This window comes from Chelonoidis abingdonii, chromosome 18, assembly GCF_003597395.2.
Source record: "Chelonoidis abingdonii isolate Lonesome George chromosome 18, CheloAbing_2.0, whole genome shotgun sequence".
Classification (NCBI taxonomy): Eukaryota; Metazoa; Chordata; order Testudines; family Testudinidae; genus Chelonoidis; species Chelonoidis abingdonii.
In genome coordinates this window covers 6,408,815-6,424,518 of record NC_133786.1, presented here as the reverse complement: position 1 = coordinate 6,424,518, position 15,704 = coordinate 6,408,815, and the positions used below count along the sequence as shown (strand labels likewise).

General features: G+C 42.3%; 1 protein-coding gene across 6 annotated transcripts in view; it reads left to right on the top strand.

Moving 5' to 3' along the window:
• ARHGAP32 (Rho GTPase activating protein 32) overlaps positions 1-15,704 on the top strand; it is a 341,478-nt gene that overhangs the window by 283,786 nt on the left and 41,988 nt on the right. For all 6 annotated transcript variants that reach the window (XM_075073474.1, XM_032802390.2, XM_075073473.1 and 3 more), the window contains one exon: positions 12,345-12,494. In XM_075073474.1, the coding sequence (XP_074929575.1) occupies positions 12,345-12,494 (150 nt within the window). The remainder of the gene's footprint in view (positions 1-12,344; positions 12,495-15,704) is intronic.

The following is a 15,704-nucleotide window of genomic DNA, read 5'->3' as shown; positions in this document are numbered from 1 at the left end:
ATTTCTGACTGCAGTGCCCCAATGCCCCCAGTTAAGTCAGGGCTCCATTGTTATAGACACAAGACAAACATAGTAAGAACAGTCCCTTTTGAAATTAAACCTGTGTATTGGTAAGATAAAGGAAAGCAGAAATCATGTGAAACAACTGTACAATGTAATGCATTCCTAGGATAAACCGAATTGAAGCTGTTGCCAGTCACAAACATACTGGGCCTGATTCTCAGGTACTCTTAGGGCCTTTTATTTCACTCTGGCATTGTAAAGAGGTTGTAAAGTGAGCATGGAATGAATTTGCATCAGCTTTAAGACCACTTCAGGCTGCTAGTATGGTGTAAGGTGCCTTTGTGTCTGCACTGTAGCTGAGAGCCAGGCTGGATAGACAGCCTCCTGCTAGCAGGGTTTGCATTAGCTCACTAAAAGTAGTGGTGTAGACAGCAACGCTGTCGCAGGCTCAGTCTAGCCATGCGAGCTCAAACTCTCCCCGGTGAAGTCAATGGGAGCTCCGTGTCTCCTAGGTCAGATATGCCAGACTTGAGTAAAGTGATTATGGCTTATTTATAGTCACCTCGAAGAATGCTGGTAGAGAATGGAAAAAACAGGTCCTTGACTGCAGCATCTCCGGTTCCAAGGCTGGTTAGCCTGGGCCTCCGAGCAGGGAAATAGCAGCTCTCTGGTGAAGAGGGCAGGAGACCAGTATTAACTCTGCTTGCTCTGAGGGAAGGCACAGTCTCATGAAGAGTATCGCACCATTCCACAGAGTCACCGAAAAGTCTGTTGTAACAGCTATGCTGTGTCTTTTGAGAGCGCATGTACTGGGTTCTGACATCAGACTCCTCCCCCTTCCACATGGGTCGCACATAGTCCATCCTGCCGGAGTAGTCGGGGTCCCTCCTCAGTCATCCTTCCAGTTCAGGATTGGGCTCCCGCCAAAGCCTGTCAAACCGCTTTTTAATCAGCTTTGCCGTTGATCCAGCTAACTGTTCTCCTCCTCTCCTCCCACCACCAAGATCTGAATGCGTTACAGTGTAAAGCAAGAGCACCTTGACTGGAGTGACTCCAAATTTATGCTCATTTAACTGAAATCAGAATCAGACCCAGTGTCCTCATTGGATTGGCTGGTGAAAGCTCTAGACTGGGAATTGAATGTGAATCTCTCACCTGGCGGTCCTGAGCAGTGCTTCTGTGCCAGTCCAGGATGGTTGTGTCTACACTAGTGTTTTTTTTCCGCAAATCTCCCACTTTTGCATTACCATTTGTGCAATTCCACTGGTAGTAGCCACAATCGATGCAACAGTGGGAGACGTGGCTCGGCCGTTTATACTACCGTATCATGTAGACCTGCTCTTGAAGTCTTCAAATCAAGACAAAATATGCTTTAGTCAAATACATGTTATTTGACTCAATACGGGGTGAGTAGATTAAATGCTGTGGCCTATGTTATACAGGAGATCAGACTAGATCAGTGGTTCTCAAACTTATTTGATCACAGCCCCTTTGTGTCTGTAGTAGTTTAAGGGCACTCCCCTCCTCGCCGCCACAGAAGTACACGTACCGTTAAAAAAAAAAATCAACCTGCAACTCTCACTAAATATTAAAAACCATAATTCATTCAAACAGAACCAATGATCCATTGTAATAAGAGCAAAAGCGAAACTGCGATTGTGGTTGATGCTTACAATGAAACGTGCACAACACGTAGCAAACAGATTAATGTACAGATGACAATGATTTTGTATAATGCTATCCAAGCTTAACAGAAATCTGTCAGAATTCAGTGTTATCTGAAGACCTGATATGTCTGGAGGAATCAGCTTTTCTAGTTATTCATTGCTGTGAGTAAATTAAAATGTGCACAGTTTGCCCCTCCCCCAGCCCGCCAGGTTGCCCNTTCCCCACACACACCCCCACACCATTCACATGGCAGCAGGGAGCCTTTGGGGAGGTGCTTTCAGAGGGTACGTGAAGGGAGTGTGGAGCAGGGAATCTCTAGACTAGATAATCTAATTTTCTCCTCTGACCTTAATATCTATGAACAGGTATAGATGACACAATGTTTAAAACCACAGTACCTGGTTAATGTTGGCTCTCCCACTGTTGGAGGTGTTTTGATGGGAGATTTGCTGAACAATAGTGGTGGTGACAAGGCTCGGTGGAGCACATTTGGTGGTGTCCCAATATATGTCTTCATAATATCTCCCCAAATAGTTTGTAACCTGAGTTACTGTATTGTGCCTCTTTAGTGCAAATAACTTCACCATTAACCCAAGACTTGAGCACGCATTTATCTGAAGGATTTGTATATTGATATGGTGCATGCCAGGGCATATTAAATCAAACACCAATGCACTCCCAAGGTGAACACTGGGGATAGACCAACACTGTCTCCCTGATGGATGGATCGGGCATTCAGCTGTGCTAAGCATATATTTATCAGAGACTCAGAACGCTTTCAGATGGATCGTTAGTCTCCAAGCTAACAGATAAAAGCAAAAGGACTGAATTAAACTCCACTACAATGAAAAGGGGTTTAACAAAGAGCAGCAGGGCTGGGAGAGGCAAAAATTGGACAGCTGCAGAATCTTCTTTCTCTAGTCCTTTTGTCTCCATCCCTCCTTTGTCTTTTGCCCTCTTCCAAACCATCCCTAGCAGCCACTGTGTGCTAAATGCCCTCCATAACCTCTCTTTAAATCCTTCTCCTCTGGCAATGCTTTCCTGTGCTGGTCTCCCCACTGATGCCTTCTTCCATTTGAACTGCTGCCCTGTTTATTTGTCTGACTTGGATTGCAAATCTTCAAGATAGGGACTTTGTGCTAGCTAGGTAAAGCCCTGTGATGCTGCCATATAAGTAAATGGCCCTGTTTGTCAGCACCAGTTTATATTCACAGATATATAAAAGCAGAGTAGGATTTAATGATCTAACCTTTTTTGCCCACATGTCTGTTGGAAGGGGCACATTTTAAGCTACCCCAACACCCACCTTCTTCCCTTCCTTTGGACCTTAGTTTAGAACCCCTAGCCATGAAGATCAGATGTGTCTCTGGCACGTGAGAAATCGCAGTTTCCTCTTCCAAGTACAGATTGCCCTTCTACATAGGTGACCCACTTTTCTGACTCACTAACCTTGAGGACACTCTTCCCATCCTGTTACAAATCCTCAATCAGTTCTGCAGCATCTCGATATACAAAGTAAATAGGAAGCATCTAAACCAGCATCCTTGCCCAGTGTTAATAGATCTGTCAGTTTTCAACAGCACTTTTGGGTTAAGTTAATAATATGGGCCTGATTTCCAGAGGTGCTGCTGAGGTTGTGCAGAAGTCAGTGGGAATTATGGATGTTCAGTTCTTATGAAAAGGAAGCAGGCATGCATGCATGCTTAAAATGTATGTATCTGTGTGTATGTTAGCATATATCAAAAGAAAGATGTCGAGAGAGGTTGCTGCTGGACAGATAAAACATTAGTTTGCTGATTCAGTTTTGGCTCTGATAGGGGAACAATGCAACCTTAATATCGGGGAAGTTGCTCATGTTCTCTGAAAAGTCTGGTGTTGACTAAGTGAGGAGTTAATGGCCATGGAGAGGATTTTCTGTGCTCATGCTGGAGCTTCATCCCCAAATAATACCCTGACACTTACATCCCAGCCAAAGGCTGAGGAGATAAGGATATGACCAAGGAGAGCTGTAGTTTTGCTGAGGTAATTGCACATAGACTCTGCACCCAAAGAAGAAGTCTAACAGCGACTTATAAATAAGAGCAGTCTTGCCATTTATCATTTTTCATGATTACATTTCCTCTTCCTGTGTACCGTGCCCACTTAACGGCTTGGAAAATATTTATTCCCAACTGATGTTTTTCATCTCTTTCACCACGGTTTTTATTTATTTTATTTAATGACACTGCAGTGAACAATCTTTAAGCTATGTAGCAACTTCTCCAGCAACTTCTCCAGCCACATGGTCCTGCCTTAGCGGGTGTCTGCCCAGCCCTGGAGAAGTGCTGCAGCAGCAAGTAATATACAATGTGTTTTTACTGAGCTATAAATAAAACTGATGAAGATTTTATAATTGGAGATGGAGGATTATTTTTGTAGGCTCCTGTATCTATGGCATTTGAAGAATATATAGGGAAGTGATCTTGCAAATGCTTCGGACTGAGCAGTGCTCGCTAATGAGTAGTGCCATTGTATTTGTTTGTATTGTATTCACTTCCACTTGAAGTCTGTGGCACTACTCAGAGTAGTAAGCACTGTGCTCAGTGGTAAGTGTAAATGTTTGGTTCTATAAAAGTTGTTTTTAGTAAGTCTTAAGGGAAAGAGGTCTCATCTCCATTTTACTGATGCACAAAGCAGGGTTGAGTAAATTACCCATTGTCTCAAGGAGCCTAACTAAAGACCATTGAAGTTGGTGAGAGTCTTTGGCGTCAGGTGAAGTAAATGGGACTACTTGACATGTGAGGTTAAGCACTGCCATAAGTGTTTGCAGGAACACAGTGAGTCTTGGAACAGAAGAGCTAGGAACAGACCTCGTAGCTCCTGACTTCCTGTTGTTGTAGCGTGGTGCTACTTCTCCTCCTTCCACAATAAAGTCTAGTTTGAGAGTAGAAACAGTATTATTTTGAGGGCCAGTAGCCCTGATGAATATCCCTTTAGCCTGACTTACTATAAACTGTCTCCTTTCAGAGAATGGATTTTCTCCCTGGTATATGATATCTAGCTGGACCTGAATGTGCTTTTTAAGGCATCTTCCGCACTCCCTCCTTTCTTTGATTTTTTGCTACTGGAGTTTGTAGTTTGTTATATATTTTAAACCGTGCAGCTATGCATGTTCTAATTTTTGACCTTAACACAACATTCTCCTCACAGCAGGGGACAGCAGTGTTCTGTAGTGTGTAAAATCACTGTTAATAGGAGAAACTAATGCACCGCCAAGTGCTGAAAATGTGGGTCAGCATATATGGTGTCAGATTTTCTCTTTCAGAGTCAAAATTTACTAATCCTGTATTAGAGATCATGCTGCCATTAGGAGTCTTGGGAAGAACAGTGTGTCTGTTTTGTTTTAAATCTATCCCTAATTATACATATACTTATTAGTGATAAATATTAAGACAGATATTTGCATTCTTGAACTTATTCTTGCTAAATGTAATTGGATTGCAGTTAGACAAAGCGTGAACATGTGAGCACTGTCTTTATAATCTTACCATCGCCACATTTGTGTACCATCAATATGTGTGGCTGGTGAATTGGGTGTTGTATATACCAACAAACCGTCCTCGCATAGCTTATGCTGGCAAAGCCTGTGTAACTTATACCAGTTCCCTGAATGAAATAAGCTATATCATCAAAAGCAGTTTTTAGCCCGTATAATTGCATCTACTCTAGAGTTTTTGCTCGCGTAGCTCAGTCGATTAGGGTTGTGACTTTCTTTTTTTCATGTTCCTAACTAGAGATGAGCAAATAATTGATTTTGTGATTCAGTTGCATTTCTGAAAAATTGAAGAGAAAAATCAGTTTGGGTTGAACAAAATATAAAATGTTTCATATTTTTTGCGAAGTTGAAAAAGTCCATTTTATGTCTGTTTCAGAGCATAGATTTGAATCTGGGTCTCCCACATTCCAGGTGAATGTCCTAACCACTTGGCTAAAATTGTGGCAAGGGACTGCCAACAGCAGCAGCGGCACTGCTGCCTCCACTATCTCCTCTCTTTTGTCTTCCCCTTCCTCCTCTGGCTGTCTTGTAAATATTTAATTAACATAAGGTATCCAATGGGAGCTATAACCCCAATATCACCACCATTTTTAATGTAGCCATACCTCAGATGGGTTTAATGTACTGTTGATATAATCATGCCTCACCAATCTATTGAGATTCTTTGAAGGTGTCAACAAGCATGTGGCAAGGATGATCCAGTGGATATAGTGTACTTGGACTTTGTCTGAAAACCTTTGACAAGGTCCCACACCAAAGGCTCTTAAGCAAAGTAAGCAGTCATGGGATCAGTAACCGGATAAAGGGTAGGAAAAAAAGGGTAGGAATAAATGGCCAGTTTTCAGAGTGGAGAGAGATAAATAGCAGAGTCTCCTCCCAAGGATCTGTACCGGGATCAGTTCTGTTGAACATATTTGTAAATGAACTGGAAAAGGGGGTACACAGTGAGGTGGCAAAGTTTTCAGACGATACCAAGTTATTCAAGACAGTTAAATCCACAGCTGACTGCAAAGAGTTACAAAGGGATCTCACAAAACTGGGTGACTGGGCAACAAAATGGCAGATGTAATTCAATGTTGATAATTGCATAGCAATGAACATTGGAACACATAATCCCAAGTATACATAAAAAATGACAGAGGTGAAATTAGCTGGTGCCACTCAAGAAACAGATCTTGGAGTTACTGTGGATAGTTCTTTCATTTACTTGTTTATATAACACATGAACCAGAGATCAGATCACCCAATGAAATTAAGATGCAGCAAGTTTAAAACAAACAAAAGGAAGTACTTCTTCACACAATGCGCAGTCAACATGTGGAGCTTGTTGCCAGGGGATGCTGTGAAGGCCAAAAGTATAAGTGGGTTCAAAAAATATTATATAAGTTCATGGAAGATAGGTCCATCAATGGCTAATAGCCAGGATGGTCAGGAATGCAGTCTCATGCTCTGGGTGTCCCTAAGCCTCTGACTGCCAGAAGCCTCGGACTGGATGATGGGATGGATGATTCCATAATTGCCCTGCTCTGTTCATTCTGTCTGAAACATCTGACACAGACCAGTGTCAGAAGACAGGACACTGGGCTAGATGGACCATTGGCATGGCCTAGCATAGCCATTTTTTTGTTCGTATTGATGTCAAATTCACAAATAGTTTTAGGTCAACTGAAACTGCATTTTTTGTAGCATAAATTATTTGTCCTAAACATTTTGCCCAGATCTTCTTGTAACTGACATAGCTATAGCAGCAAACCTTTTAAACGTTGGCCGGGTCTCAAGTTTCTTCTCTGTTTTCCCATTTCAAGGAATGGATTTACCTCTGTTTCTGATGGCCAGGAGGCAGAGCTGGACCTGCCAGTCAGAAGAAAGGCTCGGCCTACCCCTTCCAGGAAAGCACTGATATGCTGGCAGATAATTTCTTTAATGGTGATTTAGCTCTTGAGTTGAAGTGATATGAAGAAATATCTAGAATTTTCCTTATCTCTGCTTGTCAGCTTGTGATCCAGGTGTAAACATCTTCCCAGCTATACAAGCTGCATATAATTTGGACAAGAGATTCTAGTTTTATGCAATATGTTTATTTCTGTGGCACTCATCAGTGTACTGTCTGAACACCTTATATGTAGTAATTTATTTCTCCTAATCTCTGTGAGAGGTACAAAAAGTATTAATATCCTCCTTTTAAAATGGGGAAACTGAGGTATAGAAAGACTAAGTTACTGACCCAAGCCCACACCAGAGGTTTGAGGAAAGAATGGGATTATATTTGTTCTAATCACGTGACTGATTGGGGTTTTTTTCATAATTTTTGTCCAGAGGAAGTCTGATTTCTGATCTGTGAGTCATCCTTGTATATGTAAAAAGTATCAGGTCATTTTAATCCAAGAAACATTCTTGTAATTAGTAGTGGTGATGCATATGAGATCAGCAGAGGAAATTGTGTTTAACTGAAGGATAGAAAAGAACCATGTAAACCTTATAACAGGCTGTTGATAATTGAATATCTGGGTATCTAACTTGTTCAGGTGTTGGCAGCTCCTTGGATTGCCAAACAGGTGTAACATGGGAACATATTTATGTCTATTTAATGGGGCAGAAAACAAGCAATTATTTTAGCCTATACTGACTGAGTGGCTTAAAAGCACCTGACATTTATTTTGATTAAGAAACCCAATCTGCTTTTTTGCTTGTGCTTTAAGCCTGTAACTCTTTAAGGAAATATGTCATCTTGGGTATTTAAACAGTGTAAATATATCCAGTACACTTAGAACATGTTAATGAGTGTGGTGAAACCTGTGCTAACAGACACCTGCCAAGTCCTGTCACCTTTCCCAGTGACCAGAGTAATCTGTAGAGATGATGGAGTTGTATATAATTTCTCAATATTTTTAATACATTATTTGATTGTTTTGTAGTTCACCCAGAACACCAGGATGGGGTACTCTTTCACAATTATATACCCAGTTTGTGAAGTGATTCAAATAAAAATATTTACAATATTTTTTATGTTATTTATCAAACTGTAGCAAAAGTTTTTAGAAGAGTTTCCTAAATTTACTAATTATAGCTAGGATTTTCAAACGGGCACTCGAGTCCTGTTAACAGTCAATGGGTGTTAGGTGCCTGTGATTCTGAGGGGAATGTCTATACTAAAACCACTACCATGGTACAGCTACAGCACTGCAGTTTTGCTTCTGTAGTGTAAACAGTTTCTACACTGACGAAATCTATATTTCTAAGAGTTGGTAGCTAGGTTGGTGGAAACATTTTTCCATTGACCTAGCCCTGTCTACACAGAGGGCTAGACTGACCTAGCTACAGTGCTCAGGGTGTGACATTTTTCTCAGCTCAGAGAAAATCAATCTAGCTCAATCGATCAGTTTAGAGATGTAGACCATGCCTTTGCCTGCATCTCAGTTTACATGGCTGTGATTCAACCAATTGCTATAAGACCAAGAAATATAGCTCCTTAGTGGCTACAATTTGCATGTGGGAGTTTCTGAAGCACTCAGCATTGTCCTGTCAGCTCCGGTTGCAGTCGTGGGGCTAACTGCAGTGGGAGCCGAGTTAGGCTAGAACTTTTCAGGTGCTCACCCTGCAGGTTTCACTATCTGTGCAGCTCAGTGAGAAATAGATGTATGGTCCAAAAGTTTTATCACCTGCTCCCACGAGGGTTGGGACCATGTCTGTCTCTCTGCTACACAACGCCTGGCATACTGATGGTGCTCCGTAAAGTCATAGAGAGGCTCAGATACTCTGCGATTGGAACCGAGAAGGACTGAATACAAATCTATCCTAATCGTGGGCTTCTGTGTTAGCAGGGTATGTTAATTTGTTCCTTAAATTAAAAAATAAACTGGCATGGAACCAAAATCATAGTTTAAGGCCCTCTTGGTGCTTCAGGTCGCTATTAAATCATTCATTTTTAACTCTTGAAGGTGAAACTGCTGGTTTTGTTGGAGATTTAAGAAGCTGCATATTCAGATCTACTAGTGTTTTGCTGTCATGTCTTTAAAGTCCCAGGGAAACTAAACTTAATACACTTTGCATGTGTATAGTGCATCTTTGAGAGCTTATGCTTGTAGCTGGTATAACATCCAAAAGCACATGCTTCCCAGTGCAGGTAGACAGACGCGCACTAGCTCTGCTCAAGCTAGTGTGATTAAGATAGCAGTGTGGCCACGCGATCGCAGGTGGTGGCTTGGGCTGACCACCTGAGTATGTACGCCTGGATCAGGCAGGTTTGTGCTTGGATGACTAGCCTGAGCTGCCTTCTATGCCATCACAACCATGTTGCTGTTTTTATTGCACTATTGCACCCTTGCAGCTGCAGTGTAGACAATACCCCCAAGTCTCCAGCTAGAGAGGGAGTGAAGCATGGTAGACCAGCATTCGTTCCCTAACCCCTTGCTGATCTTTGCATGTGAGCACCAGTGTTTTGCAGAATGCAGCGCTCTCACCAAGGAGCCAGAGCTTCAAGGGCTCCCTTACTTCTGCTCTACCCCTTTTCTCCTGGTCCAAAGATCTGGGAACACAGGCAGGATCAGGGTGTGATGAGGCTGAGTGGGCATTCTCTGGAGAGTGGAGTTACCACTATTGGATCCCTTATGCCATAGGTAGAATTTTATTGATAATGTGGGATCCCTCATAACACCTGCCTTAATTAACTTTACTATTGTGTCATGCTAAGTGTGACATGGGAGCTGTATCAACTACTGTCACAGGTAGCTGGGTTCATCCGTCGTGAAAGGGCTTGCAGGTTTTACAGAGAAAGACAGGAAAGAAAACTCCCTTGCCTCCTTTACTTCTGTTGCTGCTTTGCCAGTTGTAGTAGACACCCAAGGCTAAAGGCAGTGTTTACGGTCTCCCAGCAGGAAACTGCATTGTATCAGCAGTCTGCCAAGCTAGTAGTGACAAAAGCTTGATGTACTTGGGGACCCACTGTGACTTCGGTTCTTATAAATTGTGCTGTAAGAGTTAGATCATTTGAATACAGAGCTGCAGTGTTTAAAGAGCTGCTCCCACACGCAGGCCCAGCTGTAAGTCTAACTAGTTTTTAAAATTAAGTTAAAGTAGCTTCTGATTTTATTCCTGCCCCTGAGTCCCCTAACCAGTTTTTATGGTTTTACAATCACATTTTACAACTGTTTTTTCTCCCTTGTTGGTGGATGGAGAAACTGATATAAATGAAAGGAAAATGATTGACCATGCGCCGAGTTTGTTATGCAATCGCTAGCAGGGATTCTTGCCCCTGTGCTGAGTCTCATTTACTATACAGATGAAACAGTGAAACTGATGTGAAATGTTGTCATATGCATTTGGGCCCAGATTTTGAAAGGTGTTCAAATGGTATGTTCAGCGTTACGATGACTGATTTAGGACAGTAAATATCATATTCAAAAATGATTTAGGTACTTAGGAACCTAAATCCCATCAACTTTCCATATGATTTGGTCTCCTAAGTACCTAAATCCTTTTAGAAAATGACATTTAGGCTCCTTAATCAGCTGATGTTGCAATGCTGAGTGCAAAAATCTGAGCCTAAGTAATTAAACTGGGAAAAAGACACAGAGAAAAATTTATTTTCCCTAATATCTTTTATATATCCTTAATCATGGGTGTAATTTTAACCACTACAAGGCCAAAAAGAATTTCAGACAAAGATGTGATTTTATTTTTTTTTTTAGTTGATAATAAAAAGGCTGAATTTTGCTATTGAATGAGTCTAGCTTAGAGGAAAAGAAGCCTGATGCAAAGCCCTAAGTCCAACCCTTAAAAATAAAGATTTCCATTGATTTTAAAAGGCCTGTGAAAAGAAAAGGGAATACTTCAGTATTCAGTGAAATAAAGGGAAAATATGCAGCTGTTTAAAAGGGTTAAATGTAATTGCCCTGTGCCAGGGGTTCTTTTGTTCTGGGATGAGAATTTTCAAGGCAGCTCGTTGGAAGTGACTGTAAAAGAACCCATCTGCCTAGGTGAAGCACATCCCGCCGTTCTGGGAAGTCCTGAGACCAAAATGGTACAAGGAATTTCAAACTCGAGTGCGATATCATGCAGCAGTAATGGCACTGCGAAGAAATGCATCTTTGTCATTCTGAGCAAGCAGAAACCAAGGCTTGTGTTGCCTTGCTTTGTTCATGATGTTACTCTGCTGAATTTTCATGACTGTAGTAACTGTTTTAATGCCAGTAAAATATAGGCTTAGCTGCCTCATTTGAGTCACAGGAACGCTAGGAGGCTAATTGCTAACATTGCAGCACAGTGCTGCAGGGACCTTTACAACTTCCTGAAACTATAAAGGCTCAATGACAAAGCAAGTCCTTTTATGACGTTTGGTTTTTTTTAATGGAACTCTTCCTCTTTTCAAGCTAAATTGCTTTTAAATCATGTCTATAAAGGTACTTTTGTCAGGAAAGCTAGGAGGGCTCTTTTGTGCTACCTCATTGCTTTTGGAGGGAGCTGCGGGAAGGGAGGCTGTCATTGCAGAGCATTGTCTTGCTTCCTGACTCAAATGTATGCCAGATCTGCTCTCCCATTGACATGCAGGCTATTTGTGTAACTCCCGCTTCTCTCCACCCTTAGAAAGGCAGGAACCCATATAAATCTCCATGGCACTGATTGCAGATTTCACTTCTTAGTGGAATTGGAAGGTCTTAACAAACTGACTTATTTTCCCAACTTGATACAGAGCTCAAGAGAAGCAGCATTATGTAGAGGAATTGAGCAGGAGGTTGAGAGTCAGCACCCTTGGGTTCTGTTCTTGTCTCTGCCACAGACTCAGCTTTGTGGCCTTGGGGGGGCAAATGGCTTGAACTCTGGTTCTTCCGTTTTCTTTTCCATGAAATTCACCTACCTCCCAGGGAGCTGGAAGAAATGTAGTTTACAGATAATAGTTAGGGTCCAATCTTCAGCTGTGACTGGAGTGCTCAGCACTTTCAAAGTCAGCCTTTTATTCCTGTACTGGCCAAAAATAAAATGAGAGCCTTTTTTTTTAACTTTGGAATTGAATGCATATGCTTGTGTGAATAATCAGTATTGGTGTTATTATGAGCTTCTTGCTCTCAGTAGGACGTATTATGTGTTGTCTTACCTGGTTACCCCATCCTAAACGAGGGGATCGGTTTGTTTTATTATGCAGTGTCAAAAAAACACGGCAAGCTCATCACTTTCCTGCGAACATTCATGAAGTCGCGCCCAACAAAACAGAAACTGAAGCAACGCGGGATCCTGAAAGAGAGGGTGTTCGGGTGCGACCTGGGAGAGCATCTCCTCAACTCCGGCCATGATGGTAAGAGAGAAACTCCTGAGTTCCTCATTCATACTGATGCTTGGGACTTGTTTAAAGGGTGATTTTTATCATGGTGTTTTAGTACCTCCGCAGGGAGAAAATACCTGTTCAGTTCCCAAGAACTGTTAAATATAGCAGCTAATGGCAGAACAAGAACCAATGGCTGGACGTTGAAATCTGACAAAATCAAATTTGAAACAAGGTGCACGTTTTTAACTGAGGGTGAATAGCCATTGGGACACACTGGAAGGGGAGCAGTAGATTCTTCTGCTCTTGAAGTCGTCTGATTAAACCTTTATGGAAAATACGCTTTAGTTGTACGTAAAGTATTGGGCTCTACTCAGGAGTAGGGGGATGAAGATCCATGGCCTGAGTTACAGAAGGTCAGACTTGATGATATAACAGTCGGTTCTGAACAAGATCAAACTAGGCTCCCAGTTACCGCAGTTCATTTATTCATGGCAATGTCCCTGATGTGTTAGACACTTTCCAGCAAGGACAGTCCTTGCTGCAAGAAACTCGCAGTCTAAGGAGATACAGACAAGTAAACAGAGGATGGGGAAGAGTAGCCACAAACAGATTGTTTGTTTTTATACAAATCAGAATCCCTGTAGGCAAATGGTAGAGAGGGTTAGGAAATAGACTTGGAAAGAATAAGTGGCATTACAGTGCATCTGATTTCTTAATTTCCTATCAGTATCTCTCTCCATTATCTTAACATGATTCCAGCTCATTCTGCAAACTGGGGTCTTGCCATCTGCCTTACCCACTGGTCTCATAAAATACACAATGTACAGGATCTAGTTGGATTTTACTTTTTGCTTTAGAATTTTGCTTCTCTCAAGTCCATGACAAGCCCATTGCTCCTTCCCCTTCCCTACCTCCCTTGTCTCCCCAACAGCTACTAAAACAAAGTGTCAGGGAAGGGGTGTCCAGTCAAGGGAAAAGCCACACCTACTGTTGCTCTTGTTAGGATAGGTCTGTTTGAGCTGCTCTGCTCTCTCATCTCACAGTGACACCTCTGATCAGAGGCTGGTGAATCAGGGAGGCATCAGAACTGCTGATTACCTAGCCAGAGAAGGGGAGCTACTCAAACGGATTCTTTCACAGTGCAACACTAGTCAGAAGTCGTTCACGTACACAGCCCCTTCTGGTGACAGCTGTTTCGGAAAACAGCAGACCAGTAAGTAGCAGAGCAACCAGAGTACCAAGCACTTAGGGCATCAGGAAGGTAGCAAGGGATACAGCATGATTTCCAGCTCTGTCAGTTTTTGTTTCCTTCATATTTTTCCTTTTGCCTAACCAAATAGATTGTGAATCTGGGCAAGTGGCTGACATCATATGTCAAAGTCCATATTGCCACGTCTTAGAGCTTTTGCCTTGAGGCTGAAGGACAAGGGGGCAGGGAAGGGGGGTTTCTCTGCTGTGTTTACTCCAACTGTACTCTGGGCTCCTTGCTCATACAGATGGCTTGAAGGATAGGGGCTGGTGGAGGGCAAGCAATATGTTGCCTTAAATGATACCATTTGGGGAACAGCAGAGTTTAATCTTGTTGCTGCCAGTTTTTACAGCCAGTTTTGGTGGACAGCATCAAATTGTGCCAAAGCTCATTGCTTTGTTAATTGGAGCCAGTGAAGGTCGTTATAACTGGGGCTGGAAAAGTCTGAGAGAGCCAGAAACTGGATGGTTTGGAAGCAGAAACTTTACTAATGTCCCATTTAAGAAATGGATCCAGGATAGCTAGTTTACGCCACCTCGTTGCTGTAGAATACTTTATATTATCTCCATGTGGGAGAAATCAAGGTGATCAAAAGGCATGCAGAGAGTGTGAGCTCGTGACTTGGGCAAAGCAGGAATTCTGTTTAATCCCCAAAGTCCCCTCTTGTTTACTTGAGTTGGGCAAGAGTGAAGATGATTTATTAAGTTTCATAAGTTACAAGGGGCAGATCCTCAGCTGAAGTAAATTGTCAGAGCTCCACTGATGGTTCATCTGTGAGAACTGACACCATCTCAAGACCTGCCCCCAGGTTTTTGAACACCCCACCCCTACCACTCCCACGGCACACTCCTCCACAATTACGGCTGTGCTGCATCCATGAGGTCTCTTCATCTGTGCAGTTTCCAGTTCTTTTCAGCCTGGACTTAATAACTCTTTCACAACACCCTGGAGCAAAGCAGATCCAATCGGGATGTTGCTAACAGGGGCAGATCTCCATTTCTCACAGCAGAGTTAGTTTTTTTTCCTGTGTGATTCAGCTCCCTGATCCGTATTCCAAATGAGGTAATTCTAGGGATTAGTTTTGCAGAGACATTTTTGTGTTCTGGTGAATCAAACTATGCGTACACACAGACAGCATTTTAAGTACCCCTCATTCTAAAGCTCGGTCTCAGAGCAAATTGTTAAGCAGAACTGGTTGACCTGCTTAAAGGGGAATTGAGATATCACGTGAGAACCTAGATGAGTTAGATGGAGCATGGACACAATAATATCCTTTCATCTGTGAGATCAGACAATAGCTCAAGAATGTTTTCAGAGTAGCTGCTACCCTGCAGTACTTCATACGTGTGTGGGTTTTACCTGATGAGACAGCAAGGGACTTGTTTATATCCAGAAAGCATTTAATGGTGTCTCAATTCACACACACAAAAAATCATTTTCTCTACCCAAAAGTGTCTGCATGGCTTAAACAAAACGTTTTGGGACAAAATATCTTCAGAACAGGCTATAGCACATTCACATGCTCTCCAGGAGTGCAGAATTGAGCTGCTCTTGTGCTGTGCATGTTGAGAATTGTAGAGTCGCTGCTGCTCAGCTGACGAGGCCTTGCCTTTCAAGAATTTATCTTGGGACAATCTGAGCAGTTCCAATCCAGTGCCTCTGAGATGTTGCAGGCTGCCCTTTGTATAGGTGGGTCCTGTTTTATTTACAACACCCAGAAATGTGGTAAATGCTTTGTAGTACAAGGAAAAGTTACACTGGCAATCTGCTGTCCCGATCCTGCAAACACTTGAGTTACTTTCCTCATGTAAAAGCAGCAAAGAATCCTGTGGCACCTTATAGACTAACAGACGTTTTGGAGCATGAGCTTTCGTGGGTGAATACCCACTTCGTCAGATGCATGTAGTGGAAATTTCCAGGGGCAGGTATATATATGCAAGCAAGCAAGCTAGAGATAACGAGGTTAGTTCAATCAGGGAGGATGAGGCCCT